This window comes from Equus asinus, chromosome 5, assembly GCF_041296235.1.
Source record: "Equus asinus isolate D_3611 breed Donkey chromosome 5, EquAss-T2T_v2, whole genome shotgun sequence".
In the NCBI taxonomy this organism is placed as follows: domain Eukaryota; kingdom Metazoa; phylum Chordata; class Mammalia; order Perissodactyla; family Equidae; genus Equus; species Equus asinus.
In genome coordinates, this window is record NC_091794.1 from 108838279 (window position 1) to 108865642 (window position 27364).

The 27364-nt window shown below is 44.8% G+C and overlaps 1 protein-coding gene across 27 annotated transcripts in view; it reads right to left on the bottom strand.

Annotated features, from left to right (window-relative positions):
- CAMTA1 (calmodulin binding transcription activator 1) overlaps nucleotides 1-27364 on the bottom strand; it is an 854855-nt gene that overhangs the window by 567689 nt on the left and 259802 nt on the right. For all 27 annotated transcript variants that reach the window (XM_044769588.2, XM_070511183.1, XM_044769593.2 and 24 more), the window contains one exon: nucleotides 8219-8286. In XM_044769588.2, coding sequence (XP_044625523.1) covers nucleotides 8219-8286 — 68 coding nt within the window. The remainder of the gene's footprint in view (nucleotides 1-8218; nucleotides 8287-27364) is intronic.

The following is a 27364-nucleotide window of genomic DNA, read 5'->3' on the forward strand; positions in this document are numbered from 1 at the left end:
AATTCACCTGCAGAGCCCTGGAAATGCCAGGAATTGGGCCCTCCCACGGCCCTACATCCACCCCCAGCAGCCAGGCAACCACCTGGCCTCTGCCCTCACTGGAGACACGTTTATTCTCTGGAGAAAGGGACCCCGAAAGACTCTGAACCTGGAGACAGTAGAGGAGAGGCAGGAAACTCAGACGTAAACCAAGAGAATTAATTAATGGTGAAATTCCAAGCCCTTCCACTGCCTGGTTCCCAGCCCACTGGCAGCCAAGCCAGCCCAAACCACCAGGCAGCACACTGACAGATCCTTCTGGAAAACTCGAGGGCATCTCCAGACATCAGCATCCGGAGATGCTGAATCTCAGAAGCCCCCATGCAAAAGCTGGGCAGATCCATTAACAAGCCCTTCCCCCAGGTAAGGAAAATAGTGAATGGCAGAGTGAGAGAACTAAATCCTCATTTAGCATACGAGGAAGTCAGAAGATAACGTCTAAAACTGACAAATCAAGAAATAGCAGAATAAACATATTGAGAAATCTAGAGGTAAATATCAGAACTAAAAGAACTGAACGGGGCCACTCCTGGGAAATAGGATTGAGCTGTAGGGCAGAGGACTGCTATTTTTCTTACAAGCATTTTAGGACCATTTCATTTATTAAACTATGTGTGTGTGTATATACATATTTGATGAAAATAAAAATAGTAAAAGAAACGGGAGGCGGGAGGCAGGAGGCAGAAGCTGCAGCTGTCTAACCCAGGGAGACAGGAGACACAAACAGCCATTCCCCCTCTTGGCTTCCTCCCAGGAAGGAAGCCTGGGACTTGCACCCCTGGCTCCCAGAAGTGAGGAGGGCCGTGATGAAAGCTGGCATGGCTGGCGGTGCCATTTCAACAAGCCACTGGGATCAGCTGAGGACACAGGAGGCTTGCTTGTCCTCTGACCACGAACTCCATGTGTGTGACAAACTCTCCCTGCCCAACCGCAAAAAAGGGCAGCCACGTACAGGCTGCACAGCCTGGACAACTAAAGACAGCCTGGGTCTGCTCCCAGGGGCACCACAGACACAGGGACCTGGGCACCCAGGGCCCCTCCTGGCCCCTTTCCTGTGCATGGAGGGGATTCAGTGAGGCGGCCTCCGCTGTCCCCTCCTGCCTCAACACTCTGCATTCTGCGATTCCGGATAATGAACTAGAATCTGGGACAGACCCACTTCTATACGGAGGCTAGGGATTTCCCTACCACCGTCGAGACACCAGACACTTTATCAGGATCCAGGTCACAGCTAATTCCCTGCCTCATCCGGAAATGTATCCAAACTGCAGGACCCCAGGGCAGATGCCTTCCCGGGGGGGGCCAGGCAGCCAGGGCTCCTCGTGAGCAGACACCACATCAGTGAGCTCCCTTCATGCTACATTTGCTCTTCAGTTGGGGATGATAGTTTGGATGTCGTCAAGGATTTGCTCAATGCATTAGGCAAATGCTGAAATGGATGTAACATGACACATCGTTATGTTAATTTGATAGCAGGTCCCCAATTCAGCATAATGCAAAGGTCACCACATTGAAATGATTGCTGACCTAGTTTATTTTTTCTTTTGCAGTTCTGAAGAACAGAATCCCTGAGATGATCTAGGTACAAGGCTGCCCTCCCAAACTCTTCCCCCAACAGCACTCCCTAAACACACACACACACTGGACCAATCCCCGGCCCCCAACTCTGCCCAAGTGGACACAGAAAGAGCTACAGAAGCAGCTCTGGGAATCTTTTATTTAGTTGTTGTAAAATATATGTAACATAAAATTTACCTTTTTAACCATTTTTCAGTGTACCGTTCAGTGGCATTAGGTATATTCACATTGTTGTGCAACCATCACCACCAACCATTTCCAGAACCTTTTCATCTTCCCCAAACTGAAAGTCTGTCCTTATTAAACACTAACTCCCACCCTCCTCCCCAGCCCCTGGCACCTCCGTTCTACTCTCTGTCTGAATTTTCCTCTTCTTAGTACTTCACGTCAGTGGACTCATACAGTGTTTGTCCTCTTGTGACTGGCTTACTTCACTTAGCATAGTGTCCTCAGAGTTCATCTATGCTGTAGCATGTGTCAGAACTTCATTCCTTTTTAGTTCTGGGAATATTCTGATCATCCAGATGGGACCTCCACATGATTTTTGCAATTCTATTCTGGTCACTCGAGCAGCCTTCCCAGGAATAGGGGCTTCCTTAGAAAAGTCCTGTAACTGTCCCAAGGAGCAGATGTCCTGGAGGTGGCAAACAGGTCACTCCCATGTGCCACATACAGAGGGGCTGGAAGAAGTAGCCACAGCCTAGGGCCTGATCAGGTTGGTTTCTAGGTGGGCCCTCTGCCCACACTCTGGCACCACGCCGGACCCATCTCTATTGGTCTGCGCTCTGCAAACTGACTGCTCTGCCCACGCCCCGCTCCACAGCTCCTCCCTACCAAGCTGCTCAGAGACAAAAGAGCTAGCATACCCCTGGCCCTGGGGGGCTCCCCATCTCAGTGCAGAGGCGAGACTTACGGACTTCTGATGGGTAAATTGTCAAACGATTGGCGATAGAGTGTGGCCTGCCATGTGGCCTGTGGAAGCCGACAGTGAAGAGGCCTCAGCGTGTTTGGGGAGGGCTCCCAGGAAGAAGAGAGATGCAAAGGATGTGCGGATTGGGCAGGACATGGGGCATCTGAGGAGTGGTCAAAGGCCCACGAGGGAAAGCAGAAGGAGGGGACATACGAGGCGTATTTGGAGAGCAGTAAGCAGCCCCCAACTGTCACAGGTACTCTGAGGTGTGGAGTCAAAGAAAAATAGTGAAAAAGCCCAGTTGAGGCAGAGGTTAGACTTTATCTCATAGGAAGTCTCTAAGGTTTACCAAGTAGAACAATGCTGTAACAAAAGGAGTACTGTAGGAAAACCGGGGGAAAGGAGTCCAGCTGGAGAGGGAAGCGCAGGAGGAGCCGTTTCAATAATCAAGCCTGACGCAGGTGGTAAGGGCCAAATGGGAGGTGGGGGGACAAAGAGAAAGAGGAGCCATGAAGGGCAACCAGGTGTGGGCTTTGGTGTCTTTAAAAATGAGGCGGCTCTTCTGAGAACCAGGGAAGTCAGAGAATGGAAACAGTGGAAGTGAGGGAGCAGGCAGAGGCGGGACAATGGGTTCAAGACAATATGACGTCCAGGTGCCCGGAAAGTCAGACTCAGGGAATGGTCCACAGAGAGTGAATATCAGACCCTGGAGTTGCTGAGGTCCTGGGAGGGAGAACAGGGTAAGAAGGAGCAGAGGACCCAAGACTTGGTGTCGGGCTGGGAAAGATCCAGGCAGAAGAGGCACTGGACCCGTGGGGTTCAGAGAGCCAGGAGAGGGAGGAGAGGGTCTCTCACAGAGTCACTTGGGTCTTCTGGAAACTCAGGTCTCCCCTTCTTCTGCTTTCCTTCCAGACCCCTCCCTCTACTTGGCTGTTTCACTGCTTATTGACCGAGAAGCATTTAGTGTTCATTATAGGAAAATTCTATTACTAGACCTTTAGTGCTTCAGTGTTAAGGTGCTATCTATATCAATCGAATTAATTAATTAGATAATTGATAGCATTTTTCAGCCTCCTTCTAACCCATATACATAGGATTCCTGGGAAGAAAGTGCTTTCAATTCCATCTTGAGCTTTGCGTGTCCCCAGCTTCCAGAGAAGGCTGCACGTTTCCCATAGGAGGAGAAACAAATTACTGGGATTGCAAAATTTTGCAGTCTGTCTGCTTGTGCTCAGCTCTTCACCCTCCGGGGGAGTGTGCAGTTCTCCTGCACTGCCCGCAACTGGGGGGCTAAGTCCAATTCAGGAAGGCTGCACAGGGACCCACTTAGCTGACGAACCTGAGCCTTGCTTCCCAACGAAAGGAGGCTTTGCCTGGCACCTGGGTCTCCCAGGTGGTCCAGAAGTCACAGAGATGGAAGGTGGAATGGAATAGTGTGGCACTATTTATTGGGCCGCCTTCAAATCTGCACACCCACTATGTGCAGTGGAGGTATAGCATAAAAGCTAAGACTGTGGACTTTGTACAAGGATAATGCTGGGCTCAAATTCCAGTTCTGACACTTGCTGTGCACCCTTGGACAGATCCTGTACCCTCTCTGCATCTGGCTGCCTGGCAGGGCTGCTGAAAGGATTTAAAGGCCCAGTGCCCAGCCCACGGAAGTGCTCCAGAGCACAGTAGTAGGCCAATTAGGCTATCCTGGGGGGAGATATACAAGACAAAAATAAAAAAGGGTATACCCAAGTCTCTTCCTTCACAACACTCAGATTCATGTTTTCTTCCGCACTCTCATTCACTTCACTAATATTTGTTGAGTGCGCACCATGTGTCCAGCACAGCCCTAGGCACTGGGACACCCCATGCACAAGCCAGACCAAAAATTGGAGAGGAGGTCAGATAATGAAGAAATAAATGAAAGAAAGAAATAAGTGAAATACCTCATGTGTCAGATTTATCACCGTCCGTGGAATCATAAAACAAGAAAAGAGGAAGGGAGGTCTGGCTGGATGGGAGGGGTGCGATTTTAAATTGTGTGTTCAGGGAAGACTTCACAGAGAAAGTGACACCCAAAACAAGGCTGGAAGGAGAAGCTGGAAGAACATTCTAGACAGAGGGAGGAAGCTCTTAATTCCAAGATTCTAAGTTCACCTGATGGGGTAGGGAGTGTGGAGTTCCCCCGGGTCTCCAAATGGTATTATTATAGTGCTGAGCACACAGCAAGTGCCAAATAAAGACGTCCTGAAGGGTGATTTTTCAAACTGCCATTTCCAGAAGGTCCCAGTTGCTGATAATACAATATGGGCTGTTTGAAAATTCAGCATTCAGCCGCTGCTGCCTCCAAGGCCCCCAACCCTGGGAGCCTCCTTGTAGCACACCTCATTATTAAACAGGTGAGCAGGGCTCCCGGGACCTTCTCTGTAATTAGGGCAGTATCTGAGCAAGGGCTATATTTATAACCCCCAGCCATCAGCAAGCCACAGAGACAAGGAGTGGCTCCCTCTGCAGCTCCTATACCAACATCTATATGTGAACTGATTACAACAATTAATTTAATAGGGATTCCTCCGCACAAACAATGTATCATTTTATTAGGAAACTCTATAAATGTCAGTGGTGCAATTCATTTTTATTAATTTTCTAAAATGAAATTAGCAGTGGCGGCGGCGGCTGTGGCAAACAGAAGCTGTATTGCCTTCTCATTCAGCAGAGTATTGGTGTCATTAATTCCTTAATACCAGGAGGCCGGTTTGTATGAACTCAGCAGTTAACTGCACCAATTAATTTCAATACAAGAGATGGGAGGAGGGGATCCAAACTCAACTCAACAACTAATTTAGGAAGGTCCTTGAACAACCACAGCAACTTTTCCTCCTCCTGGGACAAGAAGCTTTCAAGTGTAAACATGGAGTGGATATTATAATACTAAGGGGAAGCGTTCTGTCTTCACCCTCTGCCTTTAGGAGAGAAATTCGTCCTTCCAAACCCTTCCAAAAAGGCCGATGCCCCCCTGCAGTCAAAGCCTCCAGCAGGCCTAGGGACTGCCCCTTGCAGACAAGAGGAGCGGTGACGTCCCAGTGCATCAACACAGACCCTCACAGCGTGCACACCAAGATCACAAGCATTATTCCATCCAATCCTCACACTGACCCAATGAGCACAGGATCAAAAACAACTCCATTTCCCACAGGAAGAAGGAAAAGTGGAGCTTTTAAAGCGGCTAAAATGACTTTCTTAAAGTCACAAAGCTACTGAGTGACAGAGCCAGGGCGCAGACCCAAATCTGTCAATATCTGAAACCCACATTCCTTCTTTTCTGCCATGCACGCCCCTTCTGCCTTGGGATGGGACGTCTCTTGGCTCTATTTATACTCCAAAAAGTCAAGTGAGTCAAGGATGACCATGAATGACATTCACTTCTCAACTGAAATCCACATTCCAAAGGCTGAAACACAGGGCAAGATCCCCGCCCTGAAATGTTCTCCCGTTCTGCAGTCAGAGGACGAGGAAGCAGGGCACGCGCCTGCATATCTGAGATCAGATATCTGGCACAGGACGTGTTCCAGAGAATCTCACTCTCTGGCTACAGAGAAGCTCTTTCCTTCCACTTACATTCAAGGAGTGTTTCACCGAGGAGTGAAAGGCGTATTGAGAGGCTGGAAGATGCTTGAGATGAGAGCCTCTGTTGAGTCAGGAAATGGTGCAGAGGCAGAAATCAGACAGACTTCTTTACCCCCAAAGAAACTAGGGCAGTGGTTCTCAAAGTGAGGTCCCAGACCGGCTGCATCCCATCACCTGGGAACTTGTTAGAAATAACAGATGCTCAGGCCCCACACCAGACATACTGAATCGGAAACTCTGGGGGGTGGGGCCCAGAATCTGTGCTTTAACAAGGCTTCCAGCTGATTCTGATCACCATTCAAGTTTGGGAATCACTGTCCTGGAAGAACACACCCCCAGAAGAAAGGAGAGATGTGTGCCAGGCCTTCCACGGTTCGGGCTATAGCTCTGCTCGCCAAGTAGTAGATTGTGTCACCATTCACTGGCCACTCCTCTCGTCTACCCCCACTCTACAGAAGAGTGTCTTTCCTGCCCCATTCTTATTGGCTTGGCCACAGGAATTGCTTTGGCTAACGGATTTGTGAACAGTAGTAACATATGATGCCACATCCGGCAGGGCTTTTCATTGTGCCTGAATGGATGGCCTTGGGCTTTTAAGTCCCTGCCATCTTCCATGGCAACCAGATATTCCAGAGAATGGGGGCTTCCTCAGCCTAGGTCCTAGAACAAAAAGACACGTTGAGTGGCCCTGAACCCAAGCCAAAGCCGCAGCCCGGCCACAGACACATGAGCAGGAAATAAAAATGTGCTGTTGTAAGTCACTAAGTTTGGAGATAGCTTCTTTCACAGCATCATAATAGCAAAAGCTGACTGGCATAACCCATCTGATTTTACAGAAAAGAAACTCATGGCCTGAGAAGGCTGAGGAGTTGTGGGCATCCTGCAGAGGAATTCAGGCTGAAAGGTAAGTGAATCAGAGCCAACCCTGTAGCCCCAACTGGGGGGTGTGAATCTCAGGAACTAATCTCCCTTTTCCCAACATCCTCTGACCTCCTCCAAAATGGAAATTCTGCCCTCATCTAAAAGATGCCAACCATTAAAGACCTAAGCCTAAAGAAGTAATATTTTAAAGTATCTTCTAGAATGAGTAGATGTGGCTCAGAAAGAACAGGTCAAGCTGATGGCCAAGGGGGAAGAGGACACATCCTTGCCCCTTTCTCTGGTGCCAGGTAACAAACCTGGAGAACTTGGTGCTTCCATCCAAAGGGAAACAGACTGGGCATTCCACTTCGTAAATTCAAACCCACAGCCCAGTCATCCTGTAAACCACATTCCCAGCTAACACTCCTCAAGCTAAGAAACACCTGGCCCTGTCACCACTAATAGAAAAGCTGTGGCAACTGGAAGAGAGTGGCCACATACTTCCGAAGCTCTACAACATATACCAAAAATAAAAACTGAGAGCTGGGGAAGAAAGAAAAGGCTGTCTTTAAAATAAACCCTAAATCCCAACTTTACCATTCCTCACAAAATAATATCACTAGCATTGACAGAACACAAGTGGGCTGAATCTTCATCAATCCCCTCCATTCCCGAGTGGTGGCAGAAGTTCAGTGTTTGTGGCAGCTGGTAGGTTCAAGGACGTTTACCGCATAATAAACTGCAAACTTAGCCATTGCTTCTGATGTGGGGATCTTCTTAGCACCATGAAGAATAACTTGATTTTCGGTTTGTAAAACACTTTGAGATGAAAGTGGACAGTTAAGGTAGTTTCCCCTTTAAAAAATAAGTTTCTAGAGAACAGCGGTGGCAGGTGGGCACTTTCCCAAAATAGACTCCCCCTCACGTTCCTGCCGGCCAAGGCTTTCAAGGCCCTCGGCTGAGGGATCCGGCGTTAAGCCATCAGGTTAAAAGTTCCAACTTGCATGACAGCAGCTGTGCTGTTTTTAAGCCATCTGATTGCGTTCACTTCCACGGTCTTAGGTCAGTTAATGAGGCCTCAATGTCGCAAGCTATCAAGCACAACATGGCATTTTCAACTTGCCCATGAATTGACTGGTCAAATCAGGTAATCAATGAAAATCAATCCATTCACTGTACATATTTGAAAAACTGCAAGATCTGGCACATTACCTTGTCTTAGGGGAGGTGGTTAGCCATTCTTCGTGTTTCTCAAATGTTATTAAATAAGCTGCAATTTCCTGAAACAGAAGAATAAAAAGATAATAACAACAATTAGCTTACGTTGGATCCTAAGAAGTAAGAAAGTTTTTGTTGTTTCCCAGCTGCTGTTCTTCTTTGTAAGGCTGGAACCTCATCTCTGCTGGAAAAACATGCGACTTGGACTCTCTATTTTGATTTTTTTAACTCCTTTCCACTCAACCTGCCATACAATAATAATCAAAGCATGGGTTTCAAAAGATGAGTCGGTGGCAAGGACAAAGATATTTCTCTGTGGGAAGAAAACATCAGACACCATTTCAGATTCTAAATGTCATTAATTTGAAGGAGGGAAAAACACATGCCAACAACAGGTCTCCACTCATGCAAGGTCATAATTGGAAAGTTTAGTCTGTCTTCTTCTGAAGCTGGACTAATCTTTCATCATTGTCACAAGAGACGTTGCATTCTCTCAGCTTGATTCCCAACCCCCTGAGCCAAATCACACAAAGATTAAAAAGAAAAGAAAAGATAAAGCCATATTCCAGAGAGAGAGAGAGAAGTTAACCTTTCCCACTACTGGTAACTTCATCTATTGAGCGGTGCTTCAGAAAGAAGAGCAATGTCAGCAGAGTTTAAGGAAAAGATGGAGAAAATGTGGGCACCTGAAGGTAAATTAAATATTTATAAACACAACAACATCAGTGCAGATAGAATTACTGATTTATTAATAATTTCCATAAAAAGCCAGTGGGTGACATCAACATAAGTCATTGCTCCAGCTCTGAGGCATGATATGGCCCATTACTTCCAGCTCCAAACGGATCTGCTAACATGAAATTGGCAGGGATTGTAAGTTAAATTAAGGTTGTACTAGCACACATTTTCCTTGATCTTGGTGATGATACAGCATGGAGCTGCTGCCCTCGACTATCAGAAAAATGCATAGAAGAGGCTTCCGTCTCAATGCTCTGCAGCCAGGGTTCCTCCAGGGCTCCTTGTGATGGAGCAGCCCACCACCCAGAGGCTCACAGCCTTCCTCTGCAATTAGCCTTCTCTGGGCTCAGACATGACGGACTTGACACCTGTGATCAGAGATGCTAACCTTGGCCTTGAATAAAAAGAAGAAACTATCACCAAAACCAGGTAAGCAGAGCAGGTGAAAGTAGAAACTACCACCCATGCCACGCAGTATGAAGGCCACAGACCCAGGTGGAGATCAGGGTCTCACATAATCACAGAAACGAGGTAGCCAGTGACCTGTAAACCAGAGCCCAAGCAACTTCTGTCCGGAAGCCTGGACCTTTCACCAAGAACCTGGGAAGCAGAAACCCATGGCAAAAATAATGTTGCCTCATTGTACAGGTTTCTATCATTTATGTCAGCTAAAGAAATTGTAAAATAAGAAGCTGATCAACCAGAACATTGTTCTCTCTCATCCCTGAGGCTTTTCATATTCTATTTCCTCTCCTAGAAAATGCTTTCCCTAAGGTCTCACCATGGATATCACCTCCTTTGGCTATGTGCTCCCATGGCACCTGGCACCTCCCTCCAGTGCGTAGGATTTATCATTCTGCGTTTTAATTGCTTGTTTACTTGAATAGCATCCCCCGCTGGACCATGAGCTCCTCAAAGGCAAGGAATATGCCATCACTGGTGTATGCCCAGGACCTAACAGTACCCTGAGGCACACAGGAAGCACCTGATAAATGTTTGTTAGATGGATAGATGGATGAGAGGGCAAGAAGGAGGGAGAGCTGGCATTATAGAAATGAATGTGCATATATAACTGAGTATGTGTGTCTGTGTGTGTGTGTGTGTGTGTGTGTGTGTTCTGAGTGTGTGTGTGTTTGTATATGTTTATTATTGAAGATAGTTGAAGCAAGAGCTTAAAAGCAGCAAGATGCAGCAGTTCCCAGCTAAGCCCTTACCAATGAGTTAATTAGCTCTAAGTCACTGCAGGAAGGTGGTATCGCATCATGGTCAAGAGCACACACTTTGGAAGAAAACAGACCTGGCTTGGGGGCCCGCTCTGCCATTTAGGAGCTGCCTGATCTTGAGCACATTACTTAACCTGTCTACACCTCACTTTCCTATGAACCCAAGATAACACCATCTCATGAGGCAGTTATAAGAGGCAACAATTGTTAAGACACTGACTGAATATAGCAATGCCCTGCAACCACAGCTGCCATTATTATCATTGTAAGGTCTGCATGGTGTGAGCCGCCTGTCTAGAGGCCCCTGATGAGGTAGCAGGTACCAAAATGGTCCAGGTCAGAAGCTGCCAGCGCTTTATCTATCCCCACCCTCTACCCCCTCACACCTTCCCATGCCCACGCTTGCAGAAAATGAATGGTAACATCACGATGACTGTTCAGAGTTAGTTGGAGTCAATCCTTCCATTTAGCAATGGTTGTCCACTTAGTTTCACAAAACACTGAGAGCAGACAGTAGCTGGAGTCAGTAATTGGATAAACTGAGCCACTTATTATGTGTATCAGCTCATCTACCTGAATTTCAGGAGACTTGGTATCCAGAGGAATAGTCTGTGCCAACTGGAATGCCCTTACCCGGGATCATGCTAAGCGCTAAGTGACCCCTACTGGCCCAGAAGGATGGGGGCACAGTGCATCCCTGCCACCTCTACATTTATCACAGTGTTCCAAAGACCCAGACACCCAAAGAAAACCTTCATGAACATCCTCAGCCAACACTCACCCCAACCTGGCAGGGGTCCCCTACTGCTACTGTCCTTCAAAGAGAAAAACTCCCTGGACCACTTATTGCATTCCATATTGACTCCACATACATTTCTGGGGCACCTGCTATGTACCAGTCAGTGAACAAGACCACTAGGAAGCCTGCCCTCAAAGAGCTCACAGTCGAGTACGGGATGAAGACAAGTCAGTGTAAGAATGCAATGCAAGCACTATTACAGGGTCAACTGTCCAGTCAACTCTGTAGCCAACCCAGAGGATCCTCTCAGGTCTAATGAGCTGCTGTGCAAGCAAGCAGAGGCCCCAGGAAATCACACTGATTTACGAACCACCTTTGAGCACTGGCTACTCCCTTCTCTATCCCTAAGGTAACAATGACACCTCCCACACAGGGTCCCCTTTGTGGAGCACCTATCACACTCAAGAGCAGCCCTTCTGAGCAAAGGAAACTGAATACCCAGACCCAGGCTCCCACCTCTGTCACACTCCAGTTGGCTTGGACCTGGAGCTGGACTCGACCACCAGGGAATGTCACCATGTTGCTGACTGGCTCCCACCTGAACTGGACATGTCTGGTCACCTGTCTACTCCAAGACCCATGTTTCCCAGTCTGCCCAGCCCATTTCTCTTATCTAGGTCTTGGCCTACCTTGTCATCAGATGGTAGACCATGGGTTGGACTCTGCCTTCCCAATGCTTTGGTACTGGTTGGGGAGATGAATATGCACATGCCAAAGTACCACATAGAATAATAGATTTGAAATAGTATACATAAAAGTAAGAACCATCAAAATTCAGAGTAAGGAGAGTCAGCTGGTGTAGGAAGGAAAATAATTTGGGGGAAAGAGAGGCTTCATCATCTGGGTCATCGTTACCATCACGGTGTCTAACACTGGTGGAGCGATGTCTAAGACCAGTACTGCTTTAGGACTTTATGGAGGATCATCTCACTTAATCTTCACAGCAAACTATGAAGTAAGAACCACGCATGTTTTACAGGTGGGGAAACTAGGGCATGGAGCAGCTAAGCAGCTTACCCAAGGTCACACAGCTAGTCTCTGTAGAACCAGAACCCAAGCCCATGCAGAATGGTTCCAGAGCCCACACTCTCCACTGCTGTTCTAAATTTCTTAAGGAACAGCCATGATGTACTCAGATGGAGAAAAGGAAAACCTGCTTGTGGAGTCATGCTTCCCCAACAGGGGCTAAGAGCCTCATCCTCCCTACTTACCCAGTGTTACTTCGCTGTCCCACCTCTCTTCAGGGAACCAGGAGGAGCCAGACTGAGCATCCTCCAGCGGGATTCTCTCCTTCCAGGAGGATCAAGCTCATTTCCACCCAAAAACCCTTATATGATTAACGGGATCATCTACTTCAGTGATAGGGAAAATTCCTTATATCCAGGAAACATTTGCTTAAAATATCTTACAAGGCAGACAAAAAGAGAGATGCTCTAGCTGAAGAGGGAAAGAGGTTTTGAAAAGAAGGATCTTCAGGCCAACTCTCTGGCCTCCCCCATCTTTCCTGAAGCTCCACCAGGCCTCTAAGGAAGGCAGATGGAAACACAGACCCAGTCCATCTCATTGTTACAGAGCAGAAAACTGAGGCACAGACAACGGAAGGGACTTGCTCAAAGTCAGCATGTTTGGGGCTGAGCCAAGCTGGGCCCCAGGGCTCGATTCCCAGCGCATGCATGATCTCTCCTCACTTACTTATTGTCTCTCAAACGCAAACCTGACCCAGGAAATTCGTAAGATGATCAAATAAGAAGAGAGAATGCCCCAAAGAAGTGAAAACAGGGACTCAAACAAAATCACGTACTCAAATGTCCACAGCAGCATTATTCACAATCCCCAAAAGGTGGAAGCACGCCAGGTGTCCATCAACAGATAGATGGATAAAAATGTGGTCTAGCCACACAATAGTAGATTATTCAGCCATAAAAAGGAGTAACGTTCTGATATACGCTACAACATGGATGAAGCCTGAAAACATGCTGAGTGAAAGAAGCTAGACACAAAAGGCTGTGTATTGTGTGATTTGATTGATATGAAATGTCCAGAATAGGCAAATCCATAGAGACAGAAGGGAGAGTGGTGGTGGCCAGGAGCTGGATGAAGAGGAGAATGGGGAGTGACTGATAATGCGTATGGGGTTTCCTTTTGGGGTAATGAAATGTCTGGAACTAGACAATGGTGAAGGTTACACAATATTGTAAATATACTACATGCCCCTAATGGTAAATTTTGTGTTATGTATATTTTATCACAATAAAAAAAGACAAGAACAAGTGTAGACATCCAGCGAGGTGTGGCATTGGGATGAAGAAAATGCCGGCCTTACCTGCTTACAAAGTTGACCCTGCATCCTACAGGCCATGCCCACGTGCCCGCATCCTCCTCCAGCTCCCTGGCTCCCATAGTATCTCTCTCTTCCTGGATCCTAAATACTGCATCAGTGCTGAGAGAAATGCCTCGACTGTCAAGATGAAGGAATTCACTGCAGGCTCCAAAGCAAAGACTGTCCAGCTTGCAGATTTTAAATGTTTAGTTTGTCCTTTAGATGTTCAAACAGAAAAACTGCCGCCAAGGTATGATGTCTGTGTGTGGCAAGGGCTCGGGGAACAGACTAGAATAGAATCCCACAGGCCCCTTGGGTCTGGCTGGAATCAGGTTCAGTCCCTGCAGACCAGGGAGGCAGGTGGGCCCCTCCCCAAGGCACTGACCAAGCCCCATTGAGAAGGGCAGAGTAGGCAAGACTGAGGGGCAGCACAGCTCTGCGCTTGACATCATTGCCTCGTCACACGCTGTGTCATCATGCATCTCTACCATCCAAAGGCATGCCAACTGCTCTCCATCCAATTGCCATGTGGGGCTGGGTTTGACTGCCCCCAGGCTGATGGGGTCTGATGGAGGACTGCAAAGTCCATCTTGGTAGTGAGCCAGCTCTGGGTGAGTGAGGCTCAGGGTTGTCCATGGAGGCTGCCCCCAGGACTGGAAGGTGAGAATGCATTGTGCCAACCTGGCTCTCCTTGCCTCTTCCCCGCTCAGCCCCTGTTCACCAATACTGCCCATGTAACCTGCCAGGCCCTGTTCATAGCCCACCTCCTCCAGGAAGTCTTCCTTGCTTCTCAGTCCACAGTGAACTCTAGCTTCTGGAAACTTCTCAGCAATGGTTGCACTATTCCTAGACTGCTAGCACACAGTGCCTTCTGTTGCTAGTGTTTATGTGCATGGTGGTTCTCCCTATGTAGTTTTGCGGGGTCCAGGGAGGATCTGAGTCTCAGTTCCTACATCACTGCAGAACCCTGATTGGTTCTTGTATCCGAAGATGACTGTTGACATGGTAGAGGCTGAATGACAGAATGCAAAGTCCTCCTCTAAAGGATGCAAACAGGAAGAGCCCACGTCTGAGCCAACTCTTGCTTCAAGGTGGGGGGTTATGGGATGGACAGATAAAGGTGCAGTTGCCATGCAGGCTCAATGCCCTGTGTGCAGAGGCTCTACAGAAATGCTCTGCCATGCACTCTACCTTCAGAAAGGCAGCACCTGCCAGTCCATCAGCGCCACAGCAGTGCTGTCCAATAGAAATATAGAGTGAGCCCCAAGTGCAAGCCACAGGAGTGATTTTAAAAAATTTCTAGAAGCTACATTTTTTTTAAAGTAAAGAGAAACAGAAGGACTTAATTCAGTAATATATTTTGTTAAATATCTTATAATCTAACCCAATATATCCAAAATATTATGATTTCACTAATTTAAAAAAAGTAGTCATGAACTATTTCGCATTCTTTATCCGTACTAGGTTTTCAAATGCCAGTGCTTGTTTTCCACTTATGGCCCATCTCAATTCGGGGCAGCCATATTTCAGTGCTCAGCAGTCACCTGAGGCTGCTGTATTGGACAATACAGCTCTAGATTTAGATGTCACAGGAAACTGCAAAAACAATCTGCCTTCTGCAGTCAAGCCCTCTGCGTTCCCAAAGCTGACGTGGAGCCCGGGTGTGAATGAAGATGCTGCCGCAGCAGATGCCTCGTCTGAGAGCGGGGCTCGCTGTCCCATTGGGCCACCTCAGAGAAGGAGCTATGTCCTGCCTCTGGGGTGGGGGAAGCTGCATCTGTCTGGGAGGAGATATGGGATTTCTCAGAGGGGCTGAATTCACCTCAATCTCTCAGCCCAAGCCTGCTTCCCCTCCACTCCCTCCGAGAAGGAGCCACCCACTGCAGACACCCCCATAGAGTAGTCCAACCCAGACAAACTGGCTTCCCCGTCGACAAGTTCCCCTGGAGCAGCCCTCAGAAAAAGAACAACGGTCCCTCTTCAGTCAGCTCTCCCTGGGACAGTCCATCCTTGATCTGTCTCCAAGACGTGGGTCCAATGTCAGGGAGAGGGAAGAGTCAGACTCGAGGGGCCTCTAGCGCTTATTGGGACAAATTAAATTAAAAAACGAACAAAAACAACCAAACAGATATGTTTTGTTTTTTATTCTCCTGAGGCCAGGTAATAAAAATATCTGTGGTCTACACGATCTTAAATATTTTGCACACACAAAAATGGATCTTGCAACCAAGGGATAATTTTGAAAAGTTTGTTTTTTATGAGACTTCTGCACAAAGGTTTTATCTGTAAAGGACCAAAGCTGAGGGGGGAAAAAAAGCCAAGGCTCTCCTAGCAGCTGGCCCCAGCATCTGCTAGAGCCACAAAATGCAATTATATTACTCCCAAACGAGAAGTAAAAATATCTTGTTTCCAATACTCTTGGTTTTAAGACTCATACTTAATGTCCTCTGGGTATTTCAATGGTGCCAGATCTCTGTGTTATGTACTTTATTAGGGATGTGTGAATGTCATATTAATGACTTCTAACCAACATGTTTACAGTGGAAGCAAATTTTCCCAGAACCCACTACTCGCTCACTGCACTTTACAAAACACAATTGGCCTTAATTTAAATAAATAAATAGCCACTCCATACTCCCCCTCCCAGTGGCATCTCTCACCTCCTCTCTCCAGGGCACCCCATGCATAAAGCTGATTGGTCTCCTCCTCCATGATAAATATTCCAACCCAAGGTCCCATAGTGTAATGCCCCCTCTCTATACATTCCTGCCCCAATCCACTGATGGACTTCCCAAGCACCCGGCCAGCCAAGCCAACACCCTCTGCAGGATGTGCTGGGTCCCCACCCACAGGTCAAAACCAATGCCCCAAATCATGCTTTCAAAATGACTAGCTTTTGTTATAAACAACTGGCATACAGAATAATGGTTTATATTTTTTTATTTCTATAAGGGATACCATAGCTCTACTCTGACAATTTATGAGGTTGGTGATTAGGGATCCAAGGGTATGGGGAGGACTTTCTACAAAAGGGTCGGTAGCAATTCAGGATATATTCCTAACAGCCCAGACTTGTGAAATAAAGCCTGGCCCATTTGGCTGTCTGTTATTTAGACGTAGTAAAGCATTCTTATGACCATCAAAGTGCCAATCAGAGCAGAAACAATGAGCCATCATAAAAACATTCAGAGAAAGATTCAGTGAAGAAGCAATTCATCCAGTCTTTCATTCATTTCATTATCCACTCATTGGTTCAATCATTCAATGAATTATTGAGCACCTATAGTCTGGCCTATATGCCAGGCACTACGCAAGGCCCTAATGACGTAAAGACATATGAGTAATGGTCCTGGGAATACAGCTGGGAAGACAGATGGGGCTGCAGGATCCAGGGCTATTGTGTCAACTGCAAAACAGACAATGAGTGCTAAATTAGCAGCACGAATAATGTGTTCGTTCTGAGAAGAGAAGCGAAGGTTTCACCAAGGAGCTAACATTTAAACTGGGTCTTGAAGAATGAGTAGGAGGTTGCCAGGCTGACAAATGGTGAAGGCATTAGGGAATGGAAACAGCCTGTGCAAAGGCAGGACAGCGGGAAAAGCAAATGCACTGGGGGAACTTTGAGTGATATGAGGTAATTCGAGCCTGCAGGCCAGGAGAATGCAAGAACCCAATGCTCAAAAGGGTAGGGAGGTGCCAAACTGTGGCAGAATTAAAATGCCAGGCAAATGGAGTTCTATCCACTAGAGCTGGGGGAGTCACCGAAAGCTTTTAAGCAGAGGGGAGACACAAAAAGAGCTGTGCTTTAGGAACGTTACTTTGATAGTGCCATGGCAGAGAGGGGACTATGATTATGGCCCAGGAACGAGAGGACAAGATCCTGAACTATGACAGTCGGATTGGGAAAAGTGGAACAAAGTTGAATTTTTTCGAAAGTGAAAGAAATGGGGCTTGAAAACCAATTGGCTGGAGAAAATGAGGGAGAGTGAGGCAGTGAGGATACCTGCAAAACAAAGGACGCCGAGGGGCTGAATCGACCTAAAGATGTGTTGCTTGGTGCACACACCATTTGTGCCCATTTGGTTTATTTGTCAACATTTAAAGATTGGGAGGTGGAGATTTCCAGCTTCTCTTGAAAAGTAAGAAGGTCTGACAACTCTCGCCCACGTTCCTGCAGAGTATCCACGGGTTGGAGCTGAGGAGCACCGCCCCTTTGGATGGGCAAGAGCTCTCTATGGCCACCATCCCCCCTGGCTGGCTTTCTTCACTCACAATACTGTTTGGACTTTGTAGGCACATGACTTTGGGGTTCCCAGTCTGGTGTTTCTGGCATTGGGCTGAGTGGATTGTAAGACCATGAGTCTTATAGGTGATCCAGAAAGCAATACATTTAGAGCAACAGATTTTAGAAGAGAGACATGTTAACCAGAACACTCATTGCACCTTCATACAACGACACTTGCTGATTAATCTGGACCCAAGATTGCCCCAATATCATGCCAGTTGTCAATTTATTATCTTTTAGCTCTGATTTTACCCTTAATTGTCTTGCTTTGTGACACTGGAGATGGACCTTTTAAATATTTCTCCTGTGCCAGCTTGGCAGAATGTTAAGCTTCGTCAATAGAGAGCAATGATCCTGCAAGATGATAGTGGTAGGAAGACATCTCCCTTCTGGTTTCTGTCCTCTATCACTATTATTATTATCATCTTTATTGTTCGGAGTGAGAGCCCAGGGGCCGTGCACCGTGAGCTCCAGCTACGCCCTCAGGGCGCACTCCCTCTGCTGGCAGGGTGCAGCTTTGGTCCACCCAACACCCTCCAGCAGCTAGCGTGTTCCTGTGGTGGCTGTGTTCTCTGAAGAGGTCCAAATTTCAGCCTATGGTGTGGGGGGACTCTTCTAGTCCCTGGTTTATTTGTTGTCTACTCTTCCTCAGCCTAGAGGTAGTAGCTGCTTTTAGAATTCTCTTTTATCCCTATTAGTCATCAACCACCTTTTACTAGTTAACAATTCTTTATCTTAAATTTTCTCTGTTCAAATAACCAATATGGTTTCTGTGTCATGACTGATATAAGAATTGTCCACAGCCCTGAGATTACTTATAATCTCACTGCGGTATTCTCCTAGAAGACATACTGAAAAAGCATAGGGGGAATGCAAAGATGGCTGAAGGAGAAGAAGCATGTATTCAGGGAAATATCCAAATTACCCCAGTGAGGACTCCAGAGCAAGTTTCCTAGATGCCAGCCACATGGTAGTTTGAAAGGTATTGCAACAATATGTGTCCTACACTTTAATTTGTGAGAAGATCTAATATGCCTATTTGGGGAGATAAAAAGCATTTCTTGTAGAGAAGAAAAAAGTTACTTCATCTCTCTTTGGCTACATGGTTTGAGGCAAGTCACTTGACATTTCCTCACCTGAAATATGGCATAACAGAACTGTATTATATGAGGTAATATATGTAGATTCTTGGCAAACAGTAGATTACTGGATTAAACCTTTTTTAATCAGCTCCATGGAAGTATAATTTACATACAGTAAGATGCAACTCATTTTAAATGTACAGTCCAATGAATGTTAACAGGCAAATATATTATGTATCTATCACCATATTCAAGATATGAAACATTTCCAGCACATTGAAAAGTTCATTCATACCCCTTTTCAGTCAATCTCCCTCGTATCTCCAGCCCCAAGCAACCGTTGATTTGCCTTCTGTCACTGAAGATTAGTTTTGCCTGTTCTAGAATTTTATATAAATGAAAGAATACAAAATGTACTCTTTTTGTGTCTGGCTTCGTTCACTCAAGATCATGTTTTGAGATTGATCCATGTTGTTGTGTGTATGAGTAGCAATCCATTCTTTTTTATCACAGAGTATTACTCTATTGTATGGACATATCATAATTTGTTTACCCACTCAGATGTTGATGAACATTTGTGTTGTTTCCAGTTTGGGGCTGTTGTGAATAAACTATTATTAACATTCATTTACAAGTATTTGTGTGGATGTATGTTTTCACTTCTCTTTGGTAAAAACCTAGGCATGGAAGTGGTTGTCATATGGTAAGTATGCATTTAACTTTATGTGAAACTACCACACTGTTTTCCAAAGTGGTTGCCCTATTTTGTATTTCCATCAGGAATGTATATGAATTAAAGCTGCTCCACTTCTTTGACAACGTTTATCACTTTCAGTCTTTTCAATTTTAGCCATTTGAGTTGTGCAGTTATCTCACTGCAGTTTCAGTTTGCTTTTCCCTAATAACTAAGGATATTTAACATTTTCTCATGTGCTTACTGACCATTTATACATCATCTTTGGTGGTCTGTTTTAATTTTGCCTAAGTTTTAATTGGGCTGTTTGTCTTTTTATTGCTGAATTGTAATAGTTCTTTTCATATTTTGGATATGAGTCCTTCGTCAGGTTTATGAAGTATAAATATTTTCTTCCAGTCTCTGGCTTACTTTTTCATTTTCTTAAAGGTTTCAAAGAGCAGAAGTTTTTAATTTTGTTTAAGTCCAATTTATCATTTTTTCTTTTCCTGACCAATCTAAGAAATCTTTGTCTACTCCAAGTTCTCTGCTTTTTAATTGGAATGTTTAGACTGTTCATATTTAGTGTAATTATTGATGTGGTTGAGTTTAAGTTTACCATCATGCTATTTGTTTTCTGTTTGTTCTTTGTTCCCTTTTCTTCTTTTTATTACCTTCTATTGGATTAACTGACTTTTTTTTTTTTAGTATTCCATTTTATCTCTACTATTGGCTTATTAGGCTTGCCTCTATTTTATTTGTGGTTGCTGTAGGGTTTACATTATGCATCTTTAACTCAACAGAATCTACCTTCAAATAATATTATACCACTTATGTATATTGTAAGGACTTAAGAGTATACTTCCATTTTACTCCTTCTTTCATTCCTAGTGTTGTTTGTTGTCATTTATTTTACTTCTAGGTATGTTCTAGACTCCCAATGCAGTAATTTAAACAATTAATTGTCTTTTAAAGAAATTAAACATGAGGGAGAATATCTTATATTTACATACATATTTACCATTTTCAGCACTCCTTATTGTTTTGTGTAGCTCCAAGTATTCATCTGGTGTCATTCCTCTTCACATGAACTTCCTTTAACATTTCTTATACTGTAGGTCTGCAAGCAATAAATTCTCTCATGTATGTGTGTGTGTGCATGTCTGTCTATTGGAAAACATCTTTACTTCACTCTCATTTTTATAAGGGTAATTTCACTGAATATAGAATTCTAGACTGACAGGACTTTTCCCTTTCAGCACTTAGGAGATTTCCTTTTTAAAAAAAAAAAAAAAAAAGATTGGCATCTGAGCTGTTGCCAATCTTCTTTTTTTTTTCTGCTTTTTCTCCCCAAATCCCCCAAGTACATAGTTGTATATTTTAGTTGTGGGTCCTTCTAGTTGTGGTATGTTGGATGCTGCCTCAACATGGCCTAATGAGCAGTGCCGCGTCCGTGCCAGAATCTGAATTGGCAAAACCCTGGGCCACTGAAGCGGAGTGCACGAACTTAACCACTCGACCACGGGGCCGGACCAGAGGAGATTTCATTTCATTGTCTTCTGGCTTGCATGGGTTCTAATGAGAAATCTGCAGAAATTCTTATCTTTGTCCTCTGTAATGTGTCTCCCCCTCACCCCTCCAAGAATCCCAGTTGATTTTAAGATTTTCTCTTTATCACTGATTTGATGCAACTTGATTACGGTGTGCCATGCTGTGGTTTTCTTTCTATTTCTCTTGTTTGGTGTGTGTTGAGCTTCTTAGGTCATTGGGTTTATAGTTTTCATCAAATTGGAAAACTGTCAGCCATTATATCTTTAAATAAAGAGTGTTAGGCTTTGCTCTGGAAGGCATCTGAGTTACTTATGGATCAACCTGATCCTCTCAAGACTTATTTTTAATCTTTGTAAAAGTAGGTCTACAGTACTCTTACTCTAGAAATGTTTTAGCCCTGCTATTATTTTCTCCTTCCAGACTGAATGTCCCATTTATTCAAGGAAGACTCTGCAACCTGGCTCGTCAGAATTTGAACACCTCTCAGTCCTGTATGAGCTCTGGGAGTTTTTCAACTTAAAACCCCTAGGTGCTTTTAGCCCAAGCTCGTGGAGTTTCATCTTATACTTCAATAGTTTAGTATCCAAAAGAACATTCCAGGGCACCCACACAGCTTTCTAGAGCACTATGCCTGCAAGGCCCTCTCCTCTCTGATATTCTGCCTTCTGATCTCTGGCCATCTCAACCTCCCCAAACTCTGATCTCTGTCTCCTCAACTCAACAAGATGACTGTACTCTGCCTGGGTACCTCCCTAAAACCATCTTGAAATGCCTCCAAGCAGAAATAGAGAGTAGGGGCCAGCCCATGGCCGAGTGGTTAAGTTTCATGCTCCACTTCGGCAGCCTGGGGTTCACAGGTTCAGACCATGGGTGTGGACCTACATACTGTCCTTCAAGACATGCTGTGCTGGCACCCCACATAGAAGAACTACAATGACTTACAACTAGGATGTACAAGTATGTACTGGGGCTTTGGGGAGGGAAAAAAGAGGAAGATTGGCAACAGATGTTAGCCCAGGAAAATCTTCCTCACCAAAAAAAAGCATACTTTAAAAAAAAAAAAAGAAAAAGAAATATAGAGTGATTGTAGGACTCACAATCTCCTCTTGGGGACCACAGTCCTACCTTGACTATTGTATAATAACTGAAAATATTCATTTCACCTCTTTTGTCCAGTTTTATAATTGTTGATGGCAAGAGGACAAATCTGGTCCCAGTTACTCTATCATAGATAGCAGCAGATGTCTTGCCATGAATTTTCAGATTTTCATTTTATTCTTCGAGAGGTCAGCAATCTTTGGATAAAGGACATAGCCAGCCTAAGGCAACAGGGTTAACACTTTGAGGGTGCTATTGTTTCCCCAGAGAGGCTACCATGAAGCCCATGGGGATTCAGGCTTTCTCAAATACCAAAAAGTGGGAGAGAGAGATAGTGTCCAGGGACAACTGAATACTGATACTGCTTTAACACTACTCACCCTTCACCTCTACCCCTGGATGATCATGTAGACTTGCTGATCTGACAGATTTAGTTCAAGAATCAGAAGAGCCTAAAAGAGCACAGATTGTTGCTATAAGTCCCTCCAGAATGGTGATATAAACCTGAATATAAAACAGAAGTAGTGTTGCAAGAATTTGGCTTCTTTTTCAACCTTGGCAGGATTCTATCTGCACAGAAAGTGTCACTGACAGCCACGCACTGCCAACTTCCATTAAGAACTAGGGACAAGGGACAAGATATGTAAAAATATCCTGCATCTACTCAGTCTTTGTATAGCCACCTTCCTTCAAGATAAATTCTGAATCCCTGGCTAAATAAATCAGGAATTTATATTAAAGTGTGTGTGCGTGTGTGTGTATTCTTTTCTTACCAATAGATAAAGCACCCCCCCACACACACAATGCTAAAAAGCTCCACCTCTGATCTAACACATTAACCAACAAAGCCTTTTGGAAATGAGTCTTAAATCATTCAAGGAGGTCAGAAAAGTCTTTGAAGGTAGCAGATGATGGCTCTGGTGCCTATAGGGACACAGGAGAAGTGGGCATTTTGCCTTGCTCCAGGCCCTTCCTGCCTCCAAGAAAAGCAGAGCTACCTGACTCGGAACAACTAAGTTTCCTTGCAGAACAAACACCAACACTCATCCTAAACCCTCCTCTCCTCCAAATCCAATAAAACTAATAAAACCAGAAGCAAGCCATCTTAAAATTAACACATCCAAGATACAAGCAGAAACCATTGATCAAAACCTCCTATCTTTCCTCACAGCCGACAGCTCCAGAGAAGCCCTAACACCCCATAATGGAATCCCATTATCTACAAAAGAAACTCGTTCCATAGAAGAGGCATGAACAAAGAGAGAATCAAAGGAGGCTGGCACAGGGGGAGACTCCAGCGCTCACCTCTGCTCCCATGGATGGGGTACAACACTCCAGCTGAGAGAGCCATTAGAACTGCAGCAAGGAGCAGGCACTTCCCACAAGCTACAAAACTAAGGACAAAATTAAGGAAGAATGCACTGGGAAAGGAAGGCTTGAGAGCCTACTTTTTTCCATCCGTGCAAAGTGAAACAGAAGCTGATTTCATGTAGGAAGAAAATAGAGTCAACAAATATCTTTCCTTAAATTCCAGAACTGCCTGAATTCAGAATATACAGGGATTTCAGCTAAAGTAGGGAGCAAGTAAGATTAATTAGCAAATGCCTCAAATCCTTAATTCACACTTCAAACAAACAAGTTAATGGTGTAGCTAACAGAGTGTGACTTCATTATAGGCCACTAGTGGCCATTAATAGATGAAAGGTGTTTGGATTTCAATAGCGTTTGGATTTCATAACCCGCCTTCATAAGGGAAGTTAAGCTTAGTCACCACCTCCATTTGTGAACACCTGTGATCATGAATCCCACATGGCAAGCAAGCACCCCAGCTTTGAGCTTTTGGAATTGAAGAGTAGACAGGAGAAGAATTCATGAATTTTCTAGAGGTAATTGTTCTACCCTGCTTTGAAGAGCAGTTGAGTTTGGTCTCAGAGGACCCAACATATGCATGCACACAGCCTCCTAGCTGACACACAACTCAAAAGGCCCACTCCTATATTGCTTCAGCAGGAATCCCTTTGGGAAAGCAAAACAGGACAGGTTCCAAGCCTCAGATGTTATTGATCAATCACGCAGATGCCCTATTCCCAAAGACACAAGCGTAGGTCCGTATGAGGCCTTAATTAAACTATAAACGGTAAATGCACCAAAAAACTGACCGTTACTAAGTATATATCAGTCTTCCCTTTGACCTGGTGGGCCCTATCCTCAGAATCTCAGATTGCATTAAGAGGCAAAAAGAGATCCTCCTCTTCTCTTTCTTCTTGATAACATCAAGCACTAAGATGAAAGATAAGGAGCCCAAAAGCATCATATTCTGTCATCTGAAGAGCAGCATGAGCTGCAGGGTAAAATACACAGTCAATCAAATATATCTTCCTGAGAACCTTGTGATGTGATGACGCACATGTCAAAACCTTTATAAATAAGGAGGTTGCTTTTCAAGGGTCACAATAGGGCAATATCAGTAGGAGGAAGACTGAATTGGTCTTTTTTTCCTGGTCATGTAAAAAAGAAAGAGATTCCAGTAAAAGAGGCCCTCCTTGTCCAGTGTAATGACAGTCTACAAAGTGAATCCCAGTGGATCTGCAGCCAGATGCACCCCCAGGGGAGCAGCCTTGATGCAATATTCTTTTTTTTTTTTTTTTTTTTTTTGCTGAGGAAGATTCACCCTGAGCAAACATCCTTTGCCAATCTTCCTCTTTTTGCTTGAGGAAGATTCACTCTGAGCTAACATCTGTGCCAGTCTTCCTCTATTTTATATGTGGGTTGCCACCACAGCATAGCTGACAAATGGTGTAGATCTGCACCCAGCATCCGAACACACAAACCTGGGTCTCTGAAGTGGAGCATACCGAACTTAACCACTAGGCCATGGGGCCAGCCTCCTGATGCAATGTTCTTATCCTCATCTGTTGAGCTCCATTAATTCTTTGGGGATCTGGGTCAAGCATTATGGGGAATACAAGCCATGGAGAAGACCTAGGCCTTCTCTTCAGGAAGCTTATGGTCTTGGAAGACTAGGCACCTAAATTAGAAAGTGACATGAGACTCTAAGACCACCAAGGTCCAAAGTGGGTCGTGGGAAGTCCAGGAAGGGCCAGGTCAACACAGGCTGAAGGAGTCAGAATAAGAAACCAAAATGTGACAGCAGGGGTAGGACGGGGTGGGGGGGGGGGGGGGGGGGGGCTGTCCTTGGTCCTGAACCAACCTTGCGTTCCAAGGCAGCAATTTCTTACTGCATGTTGTAACCCATTAACCCAATAATGAGTCCCGAAATCAATCTAGGGTGGAAATTGGTATTTTTTAATGGAATGGAATGGGCTTGACTGGGATGGGATGCAGTGAGTAGAGCAGAGTAGAAAATATCAGAGTGCACCACAGGTAAAATACTGTTTCTTGAAACTTCTGTTCAGATATTTCATCATAGATATACACACCACATATACATATGTGTGTTCTGGGTCATCACATGAAATGTATTTCTGGATGCCAAGGACAAAGTATTAGAAAATCACTGCCTTAGGGTACAGTTGTCTCTTTCCATCCTTGAACACTGAAGACTCCTGTCTCCAGGAATTCTGACCAAAGTTTCAACTAAGAGGCAGTGGTAGGAGAGAATACAGGATGCAAATCAAGAGAAACAAACAACTAGAGGGTTACAACCACTCAGAGATTGTGAGGGGAGGGATGGAAGAGACTTTTGTTGTTTTTACAGCATCACAGTTACCAAAATTGTTAGGATTTCTCCTGAAAAGTTGAAGTAGGAGGCATGTCTCCACCTCTAGTCCCAACACTGCAGGGTTTCAAGAAGGTAGTTGCACACCAAACCCAAGCGACTCTGATGTTAAGTGGGTGGCAGTGCCCTCATCCTTTGGTCCTCACACTCAGTGCAGGGCTTTAACTCAGCTTTAAAGGCTTTACCCATAAACTGGGAATAATGATTGTCCCTGTGTCAGAAGGTGGTAATGAGGATTAAGTGAGTTAATCTATGTAAAGGACTTAAAACAGAGCCTGGAACTCAGTCAGTGTAACACAAGGGTTAACTGTTCTTATCACTTTACTTTAACGCAAGCATAGTGGCAAACCCAAAGATCCCATATCGCACAGTCATTACGAACGTTCGTGAGAATTTAATGCTTATAGCGCATGCTAAGGAGGAAAACCGAGAGGTAAAGCTGTTCAACAGAATACGGTATCAAATATGTTTTAAACTTATAAATAGTATAACAATCTCAAATGTGTTTTACAAGAGCTCCTCAAAATATTAGAAGAAAATTTACTAAAATGTTAACAGTAGTTGATTTGGGTGTGAGGCCTTAGATATATTTCTCTTTTGTACATTTTCTTCAACTTTTCAATTTTTTGTACAATTAGAATGTGTTTTTACAATCAGAAAAAAAAAAAAACCTTATACTTCAAAGACTCTAACTCAAAGTCAAAATGGCTTTCGTCTTGAAATGCGCCACTTTGCGAAGCAGGCATAAAACTGAATGTAGGAATGAGGAGAGCAACATGTTCCATTTGCATAGTCATAGAGATGAGCCAACCACTTAGGAATATGGTGTTTCTGACTTTCTGATCTTTCTATGACATCTCACAACTGCTGAAAATGGGGAATTCCTTCAGACTTTTTATTTACTTCCAACCCCAGGAGGGCAGAGTAACATATTACCTTAAACAAGCCAGGATCCAGACGTACTAGCTCAGACCCTCCTGCCCACACCTGAGTCACGACGGGCCAGTAACAGTGCGGGCAAACGTTTGTAAGTCCTTACTATGTGCCAAGCACTGAGTTTTCAGCAACATCTCATTTAATCTTCCCAATAGCCCTACGATGTAGGTGTTGTCATTGTCCCATTTTACAGATCAGGAAACTGAGAATTTAAAAAGTTAAGTAACTTTATGAGTCTATCTTTATGCTCCCCTTCAGAGTAAACTTCATTTAAAGAGTGTGTATACTTACTGCCACCAATTCTCTCCTCTCACCTTTTCTTAAGCCATTCCTATCAGGTTTTTACTCCCAGAATTCCATCAAGATAGCTCTTGTCACGGTCATCAATGGCTTCCACATTGCCAAAGCCAACGGTAAAATCTTAGTCTTTATTTTACTTGCCCTTTGGCGTCTTTTGCTATCGCTCCCTCCTTATTGAAACACTTCACTCAGCCTCTAAGACTCCCCGCTCTACTTCTCTGGATGTTGTTCTCAGAGTCTTTTGCTCATTCTTCTTCATACTCCTCACCTTGCCCTCTAAACATTGGTTTGCCCCAAAGCTCAGGCCTTAGACCTCTTCTCCACTTCCACTCACTCTCTCGTCATTTCATCCAGATTCACAACTTGAAACATCATCCCTACACTGACTACCCCAAA